At 49.1% G+C, this 23285-nt stretch overlaps 1 protein-coding gene across 2 annotated transcripts in view; it reads left to right on the top strand.

Moving 5' to 3' along the window:
• The window catches only part of MYOM2 (myomesin 2), an 84580-nt gene that overhangs the window by 46480 nt on the left and 14815 nt on the right, over window positions 1–23285 (top strand). Inside the window, exons 17-28 of one of the 2 annotated variants that reach the window (XM_032618617.1) lie at window positions 197–318; window positions 1906–2093; window positions 3965–4091; window positions 5263–5441; window positions 6865–6979; window positions 8060–8216; window positions 8306–8412; window positions 10591–10635; window positions 11192–11328; window positions 15382–15526; window positions 15646–15705; window positions 17061–17128. In XM_032618617.1, coding sequence (XP_032474508.1) covers window positions 197–318; window positions 1906–2093; window positions 3965–4091; window positions 5263–5441; window positions 6865–6979; window positions 8060–8216; window positions 8306–8412; window positions 10591–10635; window positions 11192–11328; window positions 15382–15526; window positions 15646–15705; window positions 17061–17128 — 1450 coding nt within the window. The remainder of the gene's footprint in view (window positions 1–196; window positions 319–1905; window positions 2094–3964; window positions 4092–5262; window positions 5442–6864; window positions 6980–8059; window positions 8217–8305; window positions 8413–10590; window positions 10636–11191; window positions 11329–15381; window positions 15527–15645; window positions 15706–17060; window positions 17129–23285) is intronic. The other variant, XM_032618619.1, reaches the window with a different exon arrangement.

The raw sequence follows: 23285 nt of genomic DNA, 5'->3' as shown, positions 1-23285 counted from the left end.
GGCTGTTGCTGGCTTACGTGTGGACGTGGCGTGTTGATTGGAATTAATAGGCATCCATGAGGCACTTGAAGAAGTAAACTTCTCTTCAGTCCCAGTGACAGATGTTCGTGGCGTGTTCAAGATGCTCTCTGTGTCTATTGTAGGAAGAAAAAGCGTTGAGCCTTGTATTCACGCCCCCGATTCGTGTTTTTGTCAGGTTTGTGGTGCACGGCCTAACCACTGGCGAGCAGTACATCTTCCGAGTTAAAGCCGTTAATGCTGTTGGGACGAGTGAGAATTCTCAGGAGTCTGACGTCATCAAAGTCCAGGCCGCCCTCAGTAAGTAATTCGTGGGCGACTCTGTGCCAGCTTTCGGTTCTCCACTACGTTTTCATTTCTGCATGAACAAACCTTTATGATGCCGTTTAGAATATTACCGGAGGGGAAAAGTGGATGTAAATTGTTGAACAGAGAACATGCAGTTCTGTGGAAACCTCTCATCAACTGGCTTGGAAATGCCAGTGTGAGAGGGAGAAAGGATAATATGCTAGTAAAATGCAAATTGAAAATAGAAAATATTATCAGAGGTCACACTGGTCTCCAAGCGCACGTGCCCCCATTACAATGTATGCTGTAGGGTGTGACCGTCTCTTTTCAAAATCGGTGTGTTCAAAACAGAACGTCGATGACCTTTTCAGCTATTCTTAGCTCAAGGAACTTAACGTCATTCCAGAGGATTTCAAATGTTTATGTAACTCTGTGGCTTTGTTCATAAATAGTGATCTTTCAAAATTATTATTCTGACCACACAGAACACTTCGGGGCTGAACTTGCAGTGATGGGCCCTAGGAAGCTTGATCTGTGCCGCTCTGTGTTGTGTAACATTGGTCTGGTTGTTTCGTATAAAATGGACCCCATGACTTAAAAGTATTCAGGAAGATTTAGAACCACGATCGCCTCTTAGACACAATTTGAATCGTAGTATTATCTTTTCACTTCTGAGAGAAATGTTTTGCTCTTTATTTTTGTCTTCAACTAAATCTAAAAGTATCTTCAGAAATTATGATTTCTCGTCTAACAATAGATAAAATAACGTTACTGGAATTTCCAAGGAATGTCAAATCTGATGATACTGAGGTGGGCAATATAGTAAAAGATTAACTCTTATTTTAAGCTCATTATAATCTATCAGTTTTTCCCAGGAGGGACTTTCAAACATTACCACTAGCCTCTTCAAGTCATTCCTACTAAAGGAAAGCCAATCAATTATGCAATAAGACCAGCTCATTCCCGGGTACCTGTATCTCGGGTAACAGAGGTTGATTGGACGTAGGTTGCTCGGAGTTGGGGAGGGGGGAAGCAGAGACACATCCTCTTCAACCTGTTAGGAAAAGATGGTCCATTTCCGAGCAGGGTGTTCAAAAGGGAAACTTGAATTCGTACTCATTTGAATTAATCTGAAGTTTCTATAACTATGGGGGAAGTTAAGACTCACTGGCCTCAGCCTATCGGTCATCACTGGCTGTGGAAGGTGAGGTTGTCATTCTTCATGGGCGTGAGGAGAAAGCTGCTCTCTCAAGATTTTCCTTAGAGGAGGGGGAGAGTCTTTTGTCTCAAGTGTCCTTCTTGGCCTTTGCATTATTGAAATATTGGAGGATGTATGTATGGATGTGTGTATCGGAAGATGTATTTAGAAATTGCAATAAATATATACGAAAGAAGCTTTTTAAAAACTTACTCTCTTTAAAAGAAGAGACAAAGACAAGCGAAGATGGTGAGCAGGGAGACCTGGACAGGACAGAGGGGACAGGCACCCAGGGCCATCTCCCGTTGCTGCCCGTCCCTCTGAGACGCTGGAGCCGGCCGCAGTAGGTTAATGATTATTGCACTAAGATCCGGGTGACTTTCCCGATGTGTTTCCTGCAGCCGTCCCGTCCCATCCTTACGGGATCACCCTTCTGAACTGTGACGGCCACTCCATGACCCTGGGCTGGAAGAGGCCTAAGTACAGCGGTGGCTCACCCATCCTCGGTTACTACATAGACAAGAGAGAGGCTCACCACAAGAACTGGCATGAGGTCAACGCCTCGCCTCTCCAAGAGAGGATCCTGACGGTGGGTGCTCATGGGCTCGTTCCCTTTTACAGGCAGTTTCTCATGTGGGGCAGGGTCCCCGTTCTGTGTCTCAGAGTTCAGTGCCATTAGGCAATTTGACACAGAAACAAAAACGAATGAAACAATTCACCATGAGAACTTAGGGCCACGGAGCATCTTCTTTTGAGAAGTGAAGCAGAGGAGGCGAGCCGGCAGGTGGGTCGTTTGCAGGTGCAGGTGTTGCTGTGAGCGGCTTCCGGCCTCCGGCCCGGTGGCTGGAGCTCTCAGCCTCGGGGCAGGATGCGCAGGAGACGGGGACGATCGAGGCTCCTCTGCTTGTTTGTCCCCGTTTCCCAAGGAAGGCGTGTGCTCAGGCTTCCCAGTGAGCCTCTTGCCCAACTACACGTTCCATCCGGGTGCAGGGAGCGCGAGCCACATGGACTTGGAGTAAGAAAGAGCAGAACCAAGTCGCCAGGCGAGCCCTCGACAGCCCGCGGGCAACAGCTCTCACCTCCCTGAGCCCCAACTCCTCCCCGTGAGCCACCACACGGGGCTTCTCGTGAGAGAGATGAGGGAGAAGGTGTTTACTTAACGGGTCACGCGGGTCGGTGACGGTAGCTCACGCGGTTACCGGGCAGCACGCCCACCTGTTCATTCACAGGAGTCACGCGGTAAAGCGAGGGGTTTTTTGCGGGAGGCGGAGAGGAGGTCTAATCCCTATCTTGTACAAGATTCTGTGCCAATACCTATATTTATGCAATACGTATTTCTCATGCGTTTTATTGTGTATGACGCGTATTGCCAAAATTCAGGCTCGGTGCGAAGACCCTGGTGTTTTGTTCACGCTTGTCCCCGGACACCTTACTATTGGCTGTCAGGTCCCAAACTCCGAAGGAAATGCCCACGTACGTTTTGAATGCCGGCATTCCACGAGGCCAGATCTGCCTTCCGGCGGGTAAAGCGGCTCCACGTGACTCGTGCTTGCTTTGGGAGCTGTTGTGTTCAGAGACAATGTCATCCAGATGCTGTGTTTGATCCAGTGGCCGGGCTACCAGGCAGGGCTGATGGTCTGGTCCAGGGCCTTCCCTCCATCTTGTGGCACCGACCAGGCAGAGTGGACCCTCAGGGGCCTCCAGCCAGTGTGCGGGGAGGAGACAGGTCACTCCCCACCGCCCCCGGCGAGGATGCTTCCCGTCCCGGGCCCTTGACACCCCACGTGCGGTGCCGCCGGGGATGGAGGGTGGAGGGTGGAGAGCCTGGGCCCGAGGTCAGATCCCGCCCACCGTTCTTCCACTGGCTCCTTGTGGCTTTTGTCTCTGAGTCTGTCTTCCTGCCTGGGTCATCACGTCATCCCCGGGGGGAGGGTTTATGGAGTGAATGAGGCAAACTGTGTCGGGGTGAAGGTGGTGACTGCAACATGCAGGTGGATCAATAACCTTCCACAGACACGTACTCGACTTACTGACAAGGTCCCTCACCCTCACATTCCATCTATAAATCAACCAGGAATACCCCCTTTCCCCCGATGGATCGTGGGTCATAACGCAGCTTTTGTTTCACCTGTTAATTAATTAATTAAGAAAAATTGAAGTATGGCTGATTTACAATGTTGTGTTAGTTTCAGGTGTACAGCAGTGATTCAGTTATACATTCACATATGTGTATATATGTATTCTTCAGATTCTTTTCCCTTATAGGTTGTTACAAAATACTGAGTGTGGTTCCCTGTGCTGTACAGTAGGTCCTTGTTGTTTATCGATTTTATATACAGGAGGGTGTACCTGTGAATCCCAACCTCCTAATTTATCCCTCCCCTGCTTTCCCCTTTGGTAACCATGAGCTTGTTTTCTACATCTGTGGGTTCATCTATAATTTAAACATCCTCTGAATAGGTGGAGGGCTTGGCAGAAGGCTCACTCTACGAGTTCAGAATTGCCGCCACCAACCTCGTGGGGATCGGGCAGCCGTCGGACCCCAGCGAGCTCTTCAAGTGCGAGGCCTGGACGGCGCCGGAACCGGGTAAGACGGTCTCTCCAGGACTCACCCCTGGGTACCTCGCGTGCACACGCAGGGCTGGCCGGAGAGGGGGTCTTCTGTGGCGCCAGCCCAGGCCTTCCCAGCCTCTGCAGCCAGCAGGCTTCAGTCACTCTGCACAGATCCTGGCACCACTACCACATGCCAGGCCCGGGGCAGAGCTGTGCCTTAGGTGGCCCCGCCCTGTGGTCTGGGCCATGGACACACAGGTAGGGCAGTGACAGGCACGGAATCATTAGCACTGACGTGTGAGGCTGTGGGGCCACCCACCCCCAGCTGCTCCCCCGAGTCGAGGATGCTGTGGCCGGAGGCTGGTCCAGGGCAGGCCTGTGCCAGGTGGACTTCTCCCAAAGGGGCGGAGGGAGGCCAGCTCGCAGCAGGAGAGGCTCCAGCTGGGCCAGAGTAGGGACAGCAGGACCTTACTGACTGTGTATTCACTCAGGTCTCCTCCTCCCAGAGCACATGGGAGCTTGGGGCCTCTGGTTCTAAAGTGAACATTGACAAAATCTCTGCATTTACTCAGGGCTCCACATTTTCAAACTGTTTTCACAAACTTGCGGGGACTGGGCATCGATTTCTCTGTATCCGGTCCATCAGGACCCCTAATGCCATGGATAATACGCTCACGGTTTGAACAACACAAAGTGAGACAAAACAACGCACCTGAAGCTGAAGCTGAAAAGCTCTAAACACTGAGACGATTGTTCAATTCTGTGGCCAGATGATATGGCTTTTCCTTTTCTTCTTTATTTTTTGGGGGTGGGGGATACTTGTTTTAATGAAATTAATTTTTTCCCCTGGAAGAGTCAGTGGAAGGAGAAGCTGTAGAAGTTCCCAGGGGCTTTTGGGGGCTTAGAGTGATTGGTTAGGGTGGGACCCCTCCTGCCTTTACTGCTCAAGGCTCCCCTGGACCTGGGCTTGGTTACTGTCACAGGCGGGCCTGGGGTACTAGGCTGGTGGAGCTGGTGAGAGCTTGGTTCCCCGGGTGGTCAGACTCCCTGGGTGAGTCCTGTGATTCCCGGGTTTCCAGCCCAGCAGGTGGGTGGGTACCTCAGGATCCTCTCCTGCACACCTTTCTCTCTGTGAGACATACCTGCTGGTCCCGGGCTAGCGTGTGGACTCGTGAATTAGTCCACAGGCTCACCTGACTTTTCAGGTCCTGCCTACGACCTGACGTTCTGTGAGGTCCGGGACACATCCCTGGTGCTTCTCTGGAAGGCCCCGGTGTATTCTGGCAGCAGCCCCATCTCTGGGTATTTCGTGGACCTTAACGAAGAGGATTCCGAAGAGTGGATCACCGTCAACGAGGCCACCACGGCACATCGCTACCTAAAGGTGACGGTACACCTTCTCAGGCATTGTCTTCTGGGGAACGTGTTTCATCCCTGTCGGGGGTCTAGCTCAAAGCCCCCAGGGAGCTGTGCACATAAACTGGTACCCCTGCTGCCAGCCAGCGGGGTTCAAGGAGGTACCCGCCCCTCCGTGGACACGGGGAGCGACTGCGTGTGGGGACCATCTGGATGGGTTTCCTCTGCTTCCTGCCGTCTGACAACCCCCAATGGTGCTGACACTTCACGGTCATGGACTGTGTTGATGTGCCTTCCACAGCGATGCTAGAATTATGTCTTTCCGCACCAAGCCCATGTTTACTTCACTCAGTTCACGTGATCGCTGATGCACGTCTCTCTGATAAACACACATACACACGTACACACAGTGTAAACACATTTGACAGAATTATGATGTGTAATTTCTCTGTCCCCTCTTTCTCCAAATACTTCTGTTTTTAGCACCTGCAATTCACCAGTCACTGGGGTCAGGTTAGTGGTAACAGTGGCTTAGACCTGGGGACCCAGCTGCCCTCGTCAGAGGCTTTATTCTTTGGGCTGTGGGCTCTGGGGTGTGATTTAGACAGAGACGCAACGTGCTTCCTTAAAGAAAGGCCGCACCTGAGTGACAGGTAAACGGGCAGCAGCCTCTGGAGGGCAGTTGGACAACATGAAACAAGATCAGTGTCGTCTTCTGAACGAACAAAAACTGCTCAGAATCCAGCTAAATGAATTCGTTAGAAATTAGCTAATATACATTTTATTTTTGGTTATCAATGCAGATTACAATATACATCATCCGTAGATGTATAAGATGTGGGTTTAATTTTTTTGTGTGTGGTACGCGGGCCTCTCACTATTGTGGCCTCTCTCGTTGCGGAGCACAGGCTCCGGACGCACAGGCCCAGCGGCCATGGCTCACGGGCCCAGCTGCTCCGTGGCATGTGGGATCCTCCCAGACCAGGGCACGAACCCGTATCCCCTGCATTGGCAGGCGGACTCTCAACCACTGTGCCACCAGGGAAGCCCAAGATGGGTTTAATTTTGATATTGCCCCAATGATAGGATATTTTGCACAAACTAAAAAATCACATGTGAAATGATATTTACTCCCGTAGAATTATGTTAAATATCAACACCAGATTATAAACTAGATGATATGATTTCAATTCTGCTTTAAAATATGCAAAGAACAAAGAAGAGGATATATCAGAACAGTAGCAACCCTGTTTATTCTCCCCAGGTGAGGTCATGACCAAGTGAGGTCATGAGCCCGTCTCCTTTTCCCTTCTGCACTTCCTCTGTACGGCTATTCCGACTGGAAGAATAGGCTATTTGTAAAAAGAAAACACGTCTGTAATAAAAAGTGATGAAGAATGAAGTCATTTTCATCTGTCTGTTCACACGTGATGTTTCCTCCTTCTTTCAAGGTCTGCCACCTGCACCAAGGAAAAACCTACATCTTCCGTGTCCGGGCAGTAAATGCGAGTGGGGTGGGGAAGCCCTCAGACACGTCGGAGCCGGTACTTGTGGAGGCCAGGCCAGGTGAGCCTCATCTGCTCGGCTCTTAGCAGGGCAAACCTCACAGCAGGGTGATCTGGGAGGAGGGACGCGTGTGTGTGTGTGTGAATGGACGGCGGATGCATGGACGGTACCCGTCACATTTATAGAAGGAGTTGGATTGACAGACGCAGTACAGCATGTCTTCAAAGACCCACTGCACGCCCCCCGCCCCCAGCATCCTGGGCAGCAAGGGGCACGTGAGGTCATTCTGCAAGGGTGGCGGGGTCTTCATTTCCGCAGTAGAACGTGCAGGGATGACGATGGTCTTTTATGTTACTGCTGAGTTTTGATCAGAAATTATAAAGCCGCTGGCAATCTTTTTGGTTAAAAGTAGTAAGAGCCCAGCTGAGGGGACCTTGGCGGGGAACTGCTTCCGAGGGGAGGGGGGTGAGCTCACGGGATACGTGGGGAGAAGGATCTCCGGAAACCATGTTTTCCCTGGATTTCTCCCCTCCCTGGAGATTGGCTCCATGGATACCCTGCCACCCGGCTCTGTGCTCCTCTGTCCTCCTGGCAAGGGACGCATCTGTGTGCACCTGGCCCAGGCCGGCGTGTCTCCTCCAGTTCTGATTCCTAAGGGACAGATGCTGACTGGCCTGTGTTGGGCCAGGTGTCCACTTGGTCAAAAAGGAACAAACAAACAAACAAACAATCCCCCGAAGGAAAAAGTGGAGAAAGTAGAGCCCGGGTGTGTGGGAAACAAGTGCCCTAACCACGCTGCCTGGGCCCCCAGGAGTGGCGAAGGGTCAGATCCCAAAGGGCAAAAGGATCGTTATGGCCGGGATTGGCAGCCCAGAGGGTTTTCTCCAGTGGTGCTGGATGCAGAAAAGGAAGTGGACAGACACGTGATGACTTAAAACCCAAACCTGAACTTCTCTGCTTTCCATCAGCTGCCCAGAGGGCTCGCTCTTTCACATCTGCCCGATGTCCTGGGTAGACCCTAGGCAAAACCTGATGATTCGATGTAAAACAAGCCCTCCGCCTGGGCCATCCCTCCTCCAAAAAAAAGACTCAGAAGGATACTGTGTTCCTAAGATGCTCCCTGGCGTTCTTGCTCTGCAGGCACCAAGGAGATCAGCGCGGGCGTGGATGAAAAAGGTGACATCTACCTGAGCTTTGACTGCCAGGAGATGACGGACGCCTCTCACTTCACGTGGTGCAAATCCTACGAGGACATTGCAGGTGACGAGAGGTTCAAGGTCGAGACCGTGGGGGACCAGTAAGTTCCACTCTGGAGTTGGCAATCACCACCTCTTAGGAACGCCTGCAAACACAGTAATTAACATACCGGCTTTCCTTCCCTTTCAGCTCGAAGCTGTACTTTAAGAATCTGGATAAAGTGGACTTAGGGACTTACTCTGTGTCCGTCAGTGACACGGATGGTGTGTCCTCCAGCTTTGTCTTGGATGAGAAAGGTAACACCTGTAGGACATAGGCTTCCCTTTTGGGGTTTTATAACATTTTCAAAGATTGACCCTAACAGAGAAAAGACTGATTTGCTTAGAAAAGGGGTGTGTGTTTGCAGGAGGCTGGGGGTGGGGAATCCTTTTTAAAGCCAAAAATTACTTTGGAAATTACACAAACTCTTGAGTTTGTACTCTAGCCACTAAAGAAATCACTGGTCCGGGAGTATTTTATTTCTTGCTGTATATATTGCTTTTATAGCCTTCCACTTGTACTTTTAGAGGTGAGTTTTAGTTACATTTCATTAGTTTGGCAAGTAGCATATTAGCAAATAAGTCTGTAAAATTAATGAGAGGCTCACAGATGCAAGAATCCTCCCTTTTCTCCCAACATGGAATAATCGAATAATCGGATGATGAAAGAAAACACATACATGTATATATATACACACACATTTATATGTATATATTTTTTTATGTGTGTGAAATAATATTTAATTTCCATAGTTAAAATCACTCGCTCTCTTGTAAACAGAAAACAGCAGAATGAAGTGAAGGAAGTCGGTTTACTCTGACCCGGGGAAAAGCAGCCGTTTCTCTTAGGCAGGTGCCCGGGTCTGAGTCCCCCAGACAATGAACTGGCCTTGGGAGGAAGATTCTTCCACTGCCTGGGTTGATGTTTGTGTCCAACCCTTATCTACCACCCCGTGCCGGTCAGAGCCAGTTTTACAAGTTTGTACGATGATTTGTCAGTGATGTGGACGGAACTGTGTAGCGTTGGACAGAACCCTCAAAACTCCATGTTGGGCCTTTAAAAGCTTCTGAGTCTCTGAGGGCCCTCAGTTAAAATGCCTTAAGTTTGATAGTCTAATCCTTTCCTTATCAGCTGGCATCTTGCTTGGCTGCAGTGAAGGGTGTGGTCCCAGGAGAGGGATACAAGGGGGGACGCCTAGGATGGGTGGGGAGGGGACAGGGTCTGATGGCCGCAGGCGTCCGCAGGTCCCATGCAGACGTTGGGGGCTTTGGGGTGAGCCCATGTGCATTTAACGGGACCAGCAGTAGAACAGCAGAGGGGCTGCACCATCTCTGCTTCCTGGGTTCCCTGGCAAGCTCACTGCTCACAGACAGGGCGGGAAGGGACCGGAATCTGCTCACCTTCATTTTAAGCTGCCCTTTCTGACCCTCACTCAGTGGCCTTCACCCAGCTCTTTACTAGCAAAACATCCTTAAAGACTTCTGACAAGTGCTGTACTCCTCTGCTCCATTTGAAAGTTTGCAGATGACGTTTTCACCTTAATTTTAAATCGTTGCAAAGGATGAGCATTTCCAGCACATTTTATGCTGTATATGGACCTCAGGTACATTTCAGGCAAAACCTTGATGCTGCACCTTTAGCTCATTTGATGTATGGAAGTTCCCACTGTGAGACCTAATGGGGGTGTCAGCCCTCACCCTCAAATCAGCCGTCTAGGTGGAGTTACTTCTGGTCACAGAAAGTCTGCTTCATTGTTCATTTCAAATAAACAGGTGCATACAGATCTTGGTGACCATGGTCTCATTTCTAAATGCTAATTTTAAGAAGAAAGGAAGGAAGGAGGGAAGGAAGGGGGAGGGAAGGAGGGAAAAGGAAAGAAGTGGTTTAGAACCTTCAATTTTTCTTAACTTGCTCTTGGGAGTCTCAGGAGCAGTGCATTTTTACTTTTTAATGTATCATTATTATTTATTATTTAAATTCATGATAATACACCACAGTGAAATTCTGGGTGGGTGAGAGAGGTACTGAAGCAGGACGCTTTTAACGACCAATTTCAGGAAAGAGTTCATATGGAATTAGAGGATCTGGAAATGGGTCCCTTTACATACCCCCTCTGTAGGTCTTCCTCTCTTCGAGGAATACACCTGCCCCCCCAGTGCCCCCCACTCCCAGGGACCTCTGTCCTAACCCGTCCTAACGGGTCCCGTTAGTAAGTGGGTTCTTCAAATGGTGAGGATCTTAGTTGCAGGCAGTCATTCACTGGAGGGAGTATTCAAAGTTACAGTTATCCCATGTCTCCTTTTAACTCCCAGTTCTAATTTCTTTCACAGCCTCAAATTAAACTTGGTGATGTGACGTCAAATCTCTGCTTTGCTTTTAAGCCAGCTTCTGAACGTACAGGTCAAAACCAGTGATTGTATTGTTCTTAATTTTAGAGCTGGAACGTTTGGTGACGCTGAGCAATGAGATAAAAAATCCCAGTAAGTGAGCCTGGAGCTCAGAGCAGGATTGTGCTCTGGGAAGGCATGTTCGTTACCGCGTGCAGCTCTGGAAGGGACGCTCTGGGGAGAGGATGGCCTCGTTTTGTGCGCCAGCTTTTACACACTTGTCAACAATTCGCTCAAAACAAGTATTAGCTCATATTGTAACGTGTAGCAATTTTCATTGCATGTAGTGTTTTGGATTTCGGGTTGAGTGTGGCTGTTTAATCCAAGTGAGAATTGTATCAAATGGGATCTTCAGTTATTGGATTACATTGAATTCAGAAAGAATATATCCATCTGTGGTCACCGGGCCCACCAGGAAAGCAGACCGTGCATGTGCAAGGCTTCACGGGGCATGGAGGCTTTGAATGCAGCGCCAGGCTAACTAGAGTCTCATTTCTTTGTTTTGGTTTTCATAATCCAGTTCAATACTCCGGGGTTTCACAGCCTCCAAAAATTTAATAATGAGGATTGATATTTTCCTGTAGTACACAGCTATTCCTTCTCACAAGGATTCACGCATTATTGATTGTGATCTCTTTTCTTCCTGCAGCGATTCCTCTGAAGTCAGAATTAGCTTATGAGATTTTTGATAAGGGCCAGGTCCGCTTCTGGCTGCAGGCTGAGCACTTATCACCAGACGCCAGCTACCGCTTTATCATTAATGACAGAGAAGTCAGTGACAGCGAGGTGAGTTCACGTGTGCGTGGCCTCTGGCTTTGGAGATGGCCAGGTATTACTTGGGAAGGTCAGTTCCTGAAAGTCAGTATTCTGGGTCTGTCTTCATCCCTTTTCGAGCTGTAGAAGTTGGGGCGTAGAAGGCTGACAACATGAATGAGAATGAGAGATGGTTGATTCTTGCAATGTACAGAGATTTGGTCTCGGTTAGATGAGAGATCAGGAGGCCTTTAAATCCAAGCCTGTTGGAATTAAAAAATGACCAACTACGTTTAGAGACGCGGTGTTATGAAAAGGTTCAGGTTATGTGGGGTGGCGGTTATCCTCAATGGATCAGTTTATTCACTCTTGATGACAGTTTTGAAGGGGTATATTTTTGCCCTGATGTGAGCAATGCCTCCCTAGGCCCCCCCTCCCACTGAGAGCTGCCCATGGAAGGCGTCGGCTGGGAAATTAGTTTCTGCACCTTCCCTGAGCTTTTAGGCTGCCCCCTTGGCCTGGCAAATCTGAACAGAGAAAAATGTGTAGGATGCTATGATACAGACACTTTGCCCTTCTTCTACTTTTAATTGTGTAGAATGAAGCTGACAGATATTACGAGGATTCCTTTTTTGCCTGTGGCACATTGTGTCTCCATATATGTCCTCTTGTCTAATTATTACAGCGCAACTGGGAACCCAGTTAAAAGACGACCTGTTTGATGGAGCCTTTCTTTGTTGTTCAGCGGTGCCCTTGGGGTCTCTCACATCCCACCATCTTTACCCCCTCCGCTCTCTTTTCCCTTGATACCCAATGCATCGTGTCTATTTAGCTATCCCACTGAGTCCTCAGTGCCTCAGCGGCGTGTCTGCTGCACGGATATTAACGGGATGGTTGAGATGTAGGGGTTGCTCACGCCAGGTGCGCGGCCCGCTCACTCTCCCTCTGAGCTGGGCACCTCATCCCTAGTCTGGCCTCTGTGTCTGACAGGTTTTTAGTAAAGCTTAGTTAGACGAACCTCCCTCGGGCAGAAATCGTGTATGGAGAAAGGTTACGTGAGTTTTCTTATCCAGTCCATCTTCCCCATGAGAATGATGGCATCCTTGGAGAACCGTACAAATTGGGGAGCTGGCTAGTAAGTAGAAAGCATGCAGTTTCCTCCTGGCTGCAGAAAAAGCCCACAGTATGGATACGGTGTATGGAAGAGCATCGCATGATCGAGGTAATCGGAGACAATTTTCTTTGAGCAGAGATCATGCTACGGAATGCAATGGAATTTAGTGTAATTGCACTTTATTTGTAGAACATCTTTTGATTAACAGCCCTACCTGCTGTGGAGAGCTTGCTTTAAATACGGATGTCTTTGCTACCTGGCTCATCGTTTGGAATACGGCTGTACTATTTCCTTCCTTAATTAGCAATCCACAGGTGACTTTTCCACGTGGGGATTGATGCTATTTTGTGAAAGTCACGTAATAGCCTGTATTTATGGCCCCCTTAAAATCATTGACCATCATCTCGCTGCATAACGGCGATCGCCAAAAGCCTGATTCTTTGCTCAAACCTGCCCAGAGCCTGCGGTGCAGAAGCTGAGAAAATGGAGAAGGCTCTGGATTGTTAAGAATCCGGCTGGTGAGCGTGGTTCCTTCTCACTTCTCAGACCTGATTAGAGCAGGTTCCTAGAGGCCTCTACTCACAGATGTTTGATGGGGGCGAGCGTCTTACAGACCCAGAGCAGCACCGTTGTCTGATCAACTTGAAATTTGCTCCCCGTATTCAAAAGCAAATACTCAGAACTGCAAAGAAACTCAAGGACCCCGGCGAGGTACACCTGTTGCAGCCCTCAGACTGCTGTTCTTTGCCCAGCCCCCGAGAACTACCGGAGTCTCCGGGGAGGGAGCAGTGTCCTGCTGCCGTGGCTTCCTGTAATCGGCACCGCCTCCTGAAATGGCCTCTCTCTCTCAAAATGTAATCTCCTGAGCTCACGCCTTCTCGTTCATTGCTCTCTCTCTCTCACTTTATATACACCAAGTTCCCATCGAGAAAAAAATCTAAGCGATGTTGTACAAGTACACAGTGTATGCTTTACTTACTTGAAACAATATTGGAGTTTCCGATTTCCAGGTGATTTTTTTATGTTTCCTGGAAGTCAGGGCCTGTGGGCAGGGGTGGGCTTTATTCACTTAAAACCTGAAAGTCATATTTGATCAAACAGAACCTCAGGCATCACGTTAACCCTTGGGACCTCAGACGCGCATCTTCCTTTCCCTGTGGACGGCAGCTTATAGTCTGCAGATGGTTTTTGATTGTCCGCCGTAGCCTAGAAAAATGAGACGTAAACTTGCCCTCCTGGAGCTTATCCCAGAGTTGAAGAAATACAGCTTCAATCAGAGAATGATATAGAAAAAATACAGAATGGAGAGCGTGTTAAAACAGTACAGCGAGCACCGATTCAGAGAAGGTGGGGGTGTGGAGAGGCTGGAGTAGTTAGGGGAGATTTCAAGAGCAGTGGATTCCTGGGTTCTCCTTCGGAGGAGGAACGCAGAAAATGGGCCCCGGAACAGGTGGGCCCTGCAGCTTGCACACGCGAGAGCTAGCAAGGTGGGGGGCCGGGGGGCGAGGAGGGTGGGCTGACCAGGGGAGTGGCCACAGGGCATCTTGGAAATACACTTGGATTAAGCGGAAGGGGTCAGACAGCAGAGGTGCGGCTTCCAATGTCAGGCAGGAGGGTTTAGAAATGATGCCCGACGCTGAGGGAAACGGGCTTAGGGATGTCGAACAAAGGTGCTATTTTGCTAATATCCATCTTCTCAGCTCTCTTGTGACACTGGCATTTGGAATCCAAAATATAAATGTCACCTGAAAGAGAAAGAAGAGCATTGTGAAAATAAATACACACGATGTGTCAGAAAAAGGCCGATCTCACACATTTTCTGTTAGTTACCCGCAGACAGGAGTTCTTTGTGATAGTCTCATCAAGCAAGGTAAGGGCTGTAGAAGGAGTGCAGGCTCTCGGGGCAAGGAGTGGCCTTTCCTCCCTCTCGTCCTGTTTGTTGGCTGCTGACCACAGGTTACTGGCGATGACTCGCTCATCTCACCCCACAGCCCCACCTTCCTGGGACGGCTCATTACTCAGGCTGGAAAGCCTTTGCATAAATCCCAGCTGGGCTCCTCTGGAAGGAAGCAGGAATGCCTGCAGGAAAGGTCACCAGCAAAGGTTGTCATGCTTTTGTTCATTCTGGGCGTAGCGTTGGGGAGGTCAAGGCCAGAGGAAGCAGCCCTTCTGTGGTGGTGTGAGTCGTGTTCCTGAGGGGAGCCCCGGTCCCTGTGCTGTCCTTGCCCTGAATGATGGCTGCATCGAAGATGAGTCATTCTTTGGATGTGCTCCTTCTGCCTCCCTGACCCCTGCTTGATTGCAGATGTCGTATCCAAGGGTGGAATAACAAGACATGGTCCATTCGCAATGACACGTCAGTCTCTGTAGCTCATCACAAGCGATGAGAGCAGAGTCTGAGGGAGGCGTGAGCTCTGGACGGGCGGCACCGGGAAAGGGTCCCCATTGGAGGCTGCCCGGATGGGGGATGCAGAGCCTGGGCACCTTCAACCCTGGTGCTGGTGGCGGTGTTGAGTGGGGGCGACCAGTCGTGGCGCCCGTGTCCCCAGAGTCCCCGAGACTGAAGCCCTCGCGGCTGTGGAGATGGTTGGTTGTTGCCTGTGGTTTTGTGATCGGACATGGCCAAGGGCGCCCCGTTCTCTTTCCCCCGTGTGCTGAGTTATCTCACGTCAGGTGCACATTCCCGAGGAGTGTGCAGAGTTTCTGCTGGGTTCTTCGTGTGCAGGTCACTCCGCACGCAGACCTAGGGCTTCATCGCCGAATGTCCCTCGTTTGATCTTTGGTTCACCAAGAGGTCCCTCGTTTGCTCTTTGGTTCACCGAGAGGTTCAGTGGCTGAAATTTCTTTTTGTGTGTTTTTGGGGCACCATGATCCCTTAAGATACAATAGTTGATGCAACCGTTAGGTGCCAGCGAGAAAACTGGAGGGAGGAATTTCATGGTGGAATTCTCCCCTTCCTTCTGTGCTCCCAGACACACAGAATCAAGTGTGACAAGTCAACTGGCCTCATCGAGATGGTGATGGATCAGTTTTCCTTTGAAAACGAAGGCACCTACACTGTGCAGATTCATGACGGAAAAGCAAAAAGTCAGTCTTCTCTGGTTCTCATCGGAGACGGTATGCTGTGTGGAAGGTCTTCGTGTGTCTGTAAAGGAAAATTCAAAGCAAATTCTTTCAACCAGAGAGAAGCAAATGTATTTCATTTCTATTTGTTTCCCCTCAAATATTGGATTTAGCATTCAAGGCTGTCCTAGAAGAGGCTGAATTTCAAAGAAAGGAATTTCTCAGGAAACAAGGTAGGTGGTTGGCTGGCTTCCCCACCCCTAGCACAAGACAAAGGTTTAGGATTTGAGCATTTGCTTGGAGCAGATCCTACTTAATGCCCAATGACTCTAGCTTCGATTTTAAATGATCGAGAAGTCAGACCACTTCTTAGCTGTAGAAGTTTGGATTTTCTTCTGTTCTTTGACCTTTCCCATTATTTCATCGGTATTTTCTCTTGCCTCTACCTTGAAAAGCCCTGGAATCTATTGTTGAGTGTTGGTATTTTCCTGCAGTGATAAGGAAAGGGTGCCTCCATTACACATCCAGATGGAGTCCAGTGATTGTGACAAAAAGGAATAAAGAATGGGGGTGGGTGAGTTGGGGGGATTATTAGGAGAAACGGAGAGAGGGCAGTAGACCCAGTTCCAATAGCCAGGAGCTTGTTATTTTACTTAAAAGTGTGTGAACTTTTCAACTTTTAGATGTTTTCACTTTAATTACAAACAATACTTTTAAAATATATCGTTTTAAAAATGCATATTAAAAATAAATAAATAAGTAAAAAATAAAAATGCATATTAACTAGATACAAAGGAAAATGGATACATTTTAGAAACTGAACTACAACCCAAGGGTTTATTTGAAAAAGATTTTTTATATGGGATTTCTATAGTTTTTGAAAAGAAGTTAGAATACAGCTTTTAAAATATAAAATGAAGACATTATTTTTATTGTTTTAAGTTATTTTTAGTAGTCAAAAATATTTATTTTACTCATTTCTACAATATGATCTTTTTTCTACAATGTGATTCCTACAACTTTGTAGGATGTATTTATATGGAAGAAATCAATAAATACTTTCTAAAACTGCTTTGTATTTTTGTGTTGAATGTATTATTAGCATATGACTTCTGCATTTATATTAAGTAAAAATGATATTTTTGAAAGATATATAAATTAATCTTTGATTTCAAATGCTATATAAATATCATTTGTTGACATACTTGCTAGGTCAAACGGCTTTTTCTTCATCTTACCTCAATTAGTTCTCCTATTTTAACGTTTTTTTATACCATGCTGTTGGATGTTGTTAAACACACGTCTTGAGAAAAAAGTATAATATTTCATTATTCTTCCTGCTAAAGAGCAATAGCTATTAGACATCACCGAGAAGGAGAGATCAGACAGCATCACCCAGCTAGAAATAGAGATTTCAGTATCAGTATTGCACACCCTGACTGCGGAGCCCTGAAAATTAATTTTATTAAATTATCTTGGTTTCAGACTGAACAGCTACTTTCTTCCGCCCAAAATGCATTTGTATGTGTGTGTGTATATGTATACATGTTTTTCCTTTATTTAAACTTTTTTCCCTTTTCCCTGCCAGGCCCTCATTTCGCTGAGTATCTGCACTGGGATGTTACAGAAGATTGTGAAGTCCGGCTGGTCTGTAAGGTGAGGAGTCGGTTCTAGCCAGGAGAGAGTGAGACTCCCATTCTCGTGACAGTGGAGACAGTCAGGGAGCAGCTACATTCAGATCGCACTGGTGGTGAAGCACAGGGGGTTGGATTAGGGGCGGGGTGGTACTCAGACTTTCAGTCTCGTCTGTGGTCTCTGTCAACAGATTACAGGGGCAACGGAACGAAGATTCAAGGAGGTAGTTTATAAAATATTTATTTAAGATTTCAGTAAGTGAACATATGGGAAAGAATGCTATGGTGAAATGTATCTGGTAATTTCTATGCTGCTCATATGATTTCTTTAGGAAATAAAAGGCATGTTTGGGGGATAAGATGCTTTTAAGTTTTTGTTTGAGCAATTCAGTAATAAAGTAAGCCTGAATCACTACTAACTATAAAAACCTGCATTTTGGGGAACAGACTTTAAGTTAACGAGCCCCTGCTACACGGCTGTCTCTGTAGAAGAAGAGGCTGTGGGGAAAGCTCGGTCGTGCATCATTTCTGTTCCCAAGCTACTCACAGACAAGAGAGGAAAACAAGCAGACAAGTCAACAAAGCGGTGAATCCTGAGCTGAGTGCGGGGGGATGACTGGGAAGGATACAGGCCGGCGAGGGTGGTCCTGAGCTGAGTGCGGGGGGATGACTGGGAAGGATACAGGCCGGCGAGGGTGGTCCTGAGCTGAGTGCGGGGGGATGACTGGGAAGGATACAGGCCGGCGAGGGTGGTCCTGAGCTGAGTGCGGGGGATGACTGAGAAGGATACAGGTCGGCGAGGGTGGTCCTGAGCTGAGTGCGGGGGGATGACTGGGAAGGATACAGGCCGGCGAGGGTGGTCCTGAGCTGAGTGCGGGGGGATGACTGGGAAGGATACAGGTCGGCGAGGGTGGTCCTGAGCTGAGTGCGGGGGGATGACTGGGAAGGATACAGGCCGGCGAGGGTGGTCCTGAGCTGAGTGCGGGGGGATGACTGGGAAGGATACAGGCCGGCGAGGGTGGTCCTGAGCTGAGTGCGGGGGATGACTGAGAAGGATACAGGTCGGCGAGGGTGGTCCTGAGCTGAGTGCGGGGGATGACTGAGAAGGATACAGGTCGGCGAGGGTGGTCCTGAGCTGAGTGCGGGGGGATGACTGAGAAGGATACAGGCCGGCGAGGGTGGTCCTGAGCTGAGTGCGGGGGGATGACTGAGAAGGATACAGGTCGGCGAGGGTGGTCCTGAGCTGAGTGCGGGGGGATGACTGGGAAGGATACAGGCCGGCGAGGGTGGTCCTGAGCTGAGTGCGGGGGGATGACTGGGAAGGATACAGGTCGGCGAGGGTGGTCCTGAGCTGAGTGCGGGGGGATGACTGGGAAGGATACAGGTCGGCGAGGGTGGTCCTGAGCTGAGTGCGGGGGGATGACTGAGAAGGATACAGGTCGACGAGGGTGGAAACTGCTCCCACAGGCTGAACTGTGAAACAGCCACGTGGGAAACTAGGAGCCGCAGCATTAGAGGGTGAATTATGAGTCGGCCGCTGTGGAGAGCAGTATGGCAGCTCCTCAGAAGTAATGGGTGGAATTACGATACGATCCAGCCTCAGATAGATACGTGTGCACCATGATGGTGGCCGCGCGATTCACAATAACCCAGCATGGAGGTGGCCCAAGTGCCCATCGATGGATGGATAAACAAATGTGGTAAATTCGCGGACTGTCATTCTGCCTTTTAAAAAGGAAGGAAATCCTGTTACCTGCTTCAACACGGATGATCCTTGGGTGAAATAAGGCAGACCCGAAAGGACAGACCCTGTATGATTCCACTTACGTGAGGTCCCTAGAGCAGTCAAACTCATAGAGAGTAGGATGGAGGGGGCCAGGGGCTGAAGGATGGGGGTAGGGAGTCAGTGTTTAATGGGGACAGAGTATCAGGTTGGGAAGACGAGAAAGTTCTGGAGATGGTCGGTGGTGATGGTTACACAGCAACGCGAATGTGCGTAATGCCACAGAAATGTACACTTAAAAATGGTGAAGATGGTAAATTTTATGTCATCTGTATTTTACCACAATAAGAAATACATAAGGTTGGTAAGACAGCTGGGGGCTGGACCAGAGGGCATCCAGCAGGGCAGAGGTGGACTCTGGTCTGCAGACGGCGGGGAGCCTGCCTTTGGGGTTTTCAGGAACGTGATGACTCTGGCTGTTTCTTAAGGCCGGAGGGGAGGCTGCCCAAGAGACTCAATGAGAGATGGGAACTCAGACGAGCATAGTGGTCACGTGCACAGAGTGGGAGATACACTGGAAGACTGTTGGGGAGTTATGGTTCCAGCAGGAGTCGGTGAGTAATTGGATGTGAGCGAGGACAGTGTCTTGGACGATCTTAGGTCTCTGTCTTGGAGACCAGGTGGTGCTGTGATACTAACCGGCACTGCAGGGGCGGGACCAAGTCTGAGGATTTTGAGGATAAATTCAGTTTTGCAAGTACTTCGTCGGTTACGCCTGTAGCACAGGCGATATGGTATAACCAGCGCACCGTGAGCCCGACCCTCACAGCAAGCTGAAGCTCTGCTGTGGAGGCTTATGAGGTAGCAGGACACGCGTGGCGGTGAGCACGACGCCCGTGGGTCAGGTTTGCTGAAGGTCAGCCTTTGGAGACAGAAAGATAACGGAAACTTGGAGAATTTTGGAAAATATCATGTTGTCAGAGTAGAACAGGAGAGAAGGGTTTTTAAGGGAATTACCGAGGGGAAGTCCTCAGAGAAGTAAGAGGAGAAACAAGAAGTGGCTTCATGGAATGAGGAAGGTGAGGAGTTCAAGGAGTGAAGACCGCACGGCGGCGCCCTGAGTGAGGCGAGGGCTGACGCGGGGCCTGCCGCCTGTCCGGGTGGGCTGGTGGCCGGGGGCTGGGAGTCTGAACGGCGCTGGCTGATGGGATGGAAGATGGGTGGAGACTGAGCTGAGCCCATCACACCCTGGGAGTCCCAGCGGGTCATGGACGTGGGGGTCAAGTCCTTCTCTCCCTGCTGGCTGGATGGGGACATTCAATCATGTTTAGACGCTGAGCAGGAAAACAGAAGGCAAATCAAGGGTGAAGGCCACCTGTCAGAATGGCCATCATCAAAAAGACAAGAAATGACAAATGTTGGCAAAACTGTGGAGGAAAGGGAGCCCTCATGCACTGTTGGTGGGAATGTAAATCAGTGCAGCCACTGTGGGAAAACGGTACGGAGGTTCTCAAAAGATTAAAAATAGAGCTACCAGGGCTTCCCTGGTGGCGCAGTGGTTGAGAGTCCGCCTGCCGATGCAGGGGACACGGGTTCGTGCCCCGGTCCGGGAAGATCCCACATGCCGCGGAGCGGCTGGGCCCATGAGCCATGGCTGCTGAGCCTGCACATCCAGAGCCTGTGCTCCGCAACGGGAGAGGCCACAACAGTGAGAGGCCCGCGTACCGCAAAAAAAAAAAAAAAAAAAAAAAAATAGAGCTACCATACGATCCAGCGATCCCAGCTCTGGGAGTCCATCTCAAGGAAGTGATGTCACTGTTGTGGAGAGACACCTGCACCATGTGTTCGTAGCAGCATTGCTCACAATGGCCAAGACGAAGACACAACCAAGGGTCTGCTGACGAATGAATGGCTAAAGAAGATGTGACACACACACACACACACACACACACACACACACACACACACAGAGAGAGGAATATTATTCACTCATAAAAAAGATGGACATTCTGCCATTTGTAACAATATGGATGGATCTTGAGGGAAATAAGCTCAGTGAAGTAAGTCAGGCAGAGAAAGACAGACACGACATGATTTCACTTATAGGTGGAATCTAAAAACAGCCAAACTCATAGAAACAAGCGGTGGTTGCTAAGGGGTGGGGGAGATGTTGGTGAAAGGGTACAAGCTACCAGTTATGAAATGAGTAAGTTCTGGGGTCTAATGCCCAGCGTGGTGACTGGCGCTAATAACACTGTATTATATACTTGAAGGTTGCTGAGAGAGTGACCTTGCGTGTTCTCACCGCTCACACACGCACAGTGGTAACCATGTGAGGTGAAGGATGTGTTAACCTCATTGTGGGAACCATTTTTGCAACGTATACGTGTATCAAGTTGTGTACATTGTACACCTTAAACATACACGGTGGTAAATGTCAGCTAAGGCAGCGGCTATGTTGTGGTCAGTTGGCCTTTTTTCTGACAAGGGTGTCCTGAGTACATGCTCACAAGGGCGGTGGGACAAATAGGCTCCCCATGTGCTCTGACACGGTGTAGGCCCTCCTGTGAATATTTGATAATATTTTAAGTTCCCTGATCAAAGTGAGTCATATGTCTTTGAACACAGACATTGGAGAAACTGAATAACTATTGCTTGAGAGGTGAGCCTTTTGCAATTTAACCCACCTAGCCTGCACACTCATGTCCCACCACTCCTGGGGTTCCGTGAACCCTTCTTCCACATAGGTTTCTGCCTAATAATACTTTGGCAGGTGGTTATTGTTCTATTTACTTACATAACAAAACACATGGAGAAAAATCAATGTGTGGACGTATTCATATTATAACTTTACAGAAAACCATCTTTTAAAAGAAAAGTTTAAGGCAAGAGAAACCTCAGTCATGAACGGAAGGAAATCTGGGAGAGAGATTTCTCACACACCTCCAGTAAAACTTTGGGGAGGGCACACTCAGACACCGTGAGAGTCGGGCAGGGCCCCGGGTCTCAGGAGTGATACTGTTGTGACCTTTTCCTAGATACTTACATGCATGTGAGGTGCGCGTATTGAAAAAGTGGTAGAGGACTTCCCTGGTGGTGCAGCGATTAGGAATCTGCCTGCCAACGCAGGGGACACAGGTTTGAGCCCTGGTCCGAGAAGATCCTACATGCCGCGGGGCAACTAAGCCTGTGCGCCACAACTACTGAAGCCTGCGTGCCACAACTACTGAGCCCGTGAACCACAACTACTGAGCGTGCGTGCCTAGAGCCCGTGCTCCGCAACAAGAGAAGCCACCACAATGAAAAGCCCACGCACTGCAACGAAGAGTAGCCCCCGCTCGCCGCAACTAGAGAAAGCCCTCGCGCAGCAACGAAGACCCAATGCAGCCGAAAAGAAAGAGAGGGAGGGAGGGAGGGAGGGAGGAAGGAAGGAAGGAGGGAAGAAAAGAAAAAGAAAAAGTGGTAGAGACATTGCAGAGAGTTCAGAGAAGCGACAAATGAGTTATTTGGAGACAGAAGACACCCCCCCTCCTCCCCGCCACCCGCACCCCGAGCTACAGGACAAATAAAGTAACTGAGGATATAGGTTTTAGAGAACAGAGGCTGAAGGTCATTGGAAAGGTTTTTATTTAGCACCCAAGGACCGACAGTGTAAGTATCTTGGAAAATGAGAGTAAGAGGCAGCAGTGCTGAATTAAGGTGGGGGAGAGTCGGGGATTGGCTTGGCGTGGAAACGGACACAAGGGAGATTTTGAGGTGTTAGGACAAAGGACATCGTCTGCTGGGATTGTTTAGCTTCGCTCCATCCTGACTGTCACCACGTGGTCCTGGCTTCAGGAGGAAGAGCCTAGTTCCCAGACCAGCGGGAGACAGCCCTGCACTTACTCTGAAACATTTATGGAATTATTCTCCATATCGGGCATGCTGCTGTGCCCCGTGTGCCAGTGCGGAGCCCTGCCGTCTGGGGATTGTCCCCCAGGGCTGTCACCAACGACAGCAGCTGACGTAGCTGCTACGGGAAGTCTAAAATACGTTGCACTGCTACACTCTCGGAACTAATCACGTGCTCTCAATGTTTTTAATTTGTTTTTTGTCGCTGACATCTCTGTTGTTGAGTCTGTATGGGATGTGAATGCAGAATGGTCCGTGTCACACAATTCGATGTGATCAGTACGTTCCGCTCCAACAGAGCCAGAATAATTCTTCTTCGTGGGACGTGTAGGTCAGAGCATGCGACTTGAGACGCTTACTCATCTTTGGAATTCTGCAAAGCTGAGTTTCGAGTTCAGGCTTATGACAGAGATTGAATTTCGAGGGATTTTAGTAGCAGGAAAGTCCTCGTGCCCAGTGGGCTCGTTTTGTGTTAAACTTTCTTTCCCCTGCGTCTGTGTGTCCACAATGTCATGTTGCCAAAAAAGCAGTCACTCAACAGTTTTATAGACCAGTAATGATATTT

Source organism: Phocoena sinus, chromosome 21, assembly GCF_008692025.1.
Source record: "Phocoena sinus isolate mPhoSin1 chromosome 21, mPhoSin1.pri, whole genome shotgun sequence".
Lineage (NCBI taxonomy): Eukaryota > Metazoa > Chordata > Mammalia > Artiodactyla > Phocoenidae > Phocoena > Phocoena sinus.
Note: the sequence above shows the minus strand (reverse complement) of the source record. Positions and strands in the feature narration are given on the sequence as shown.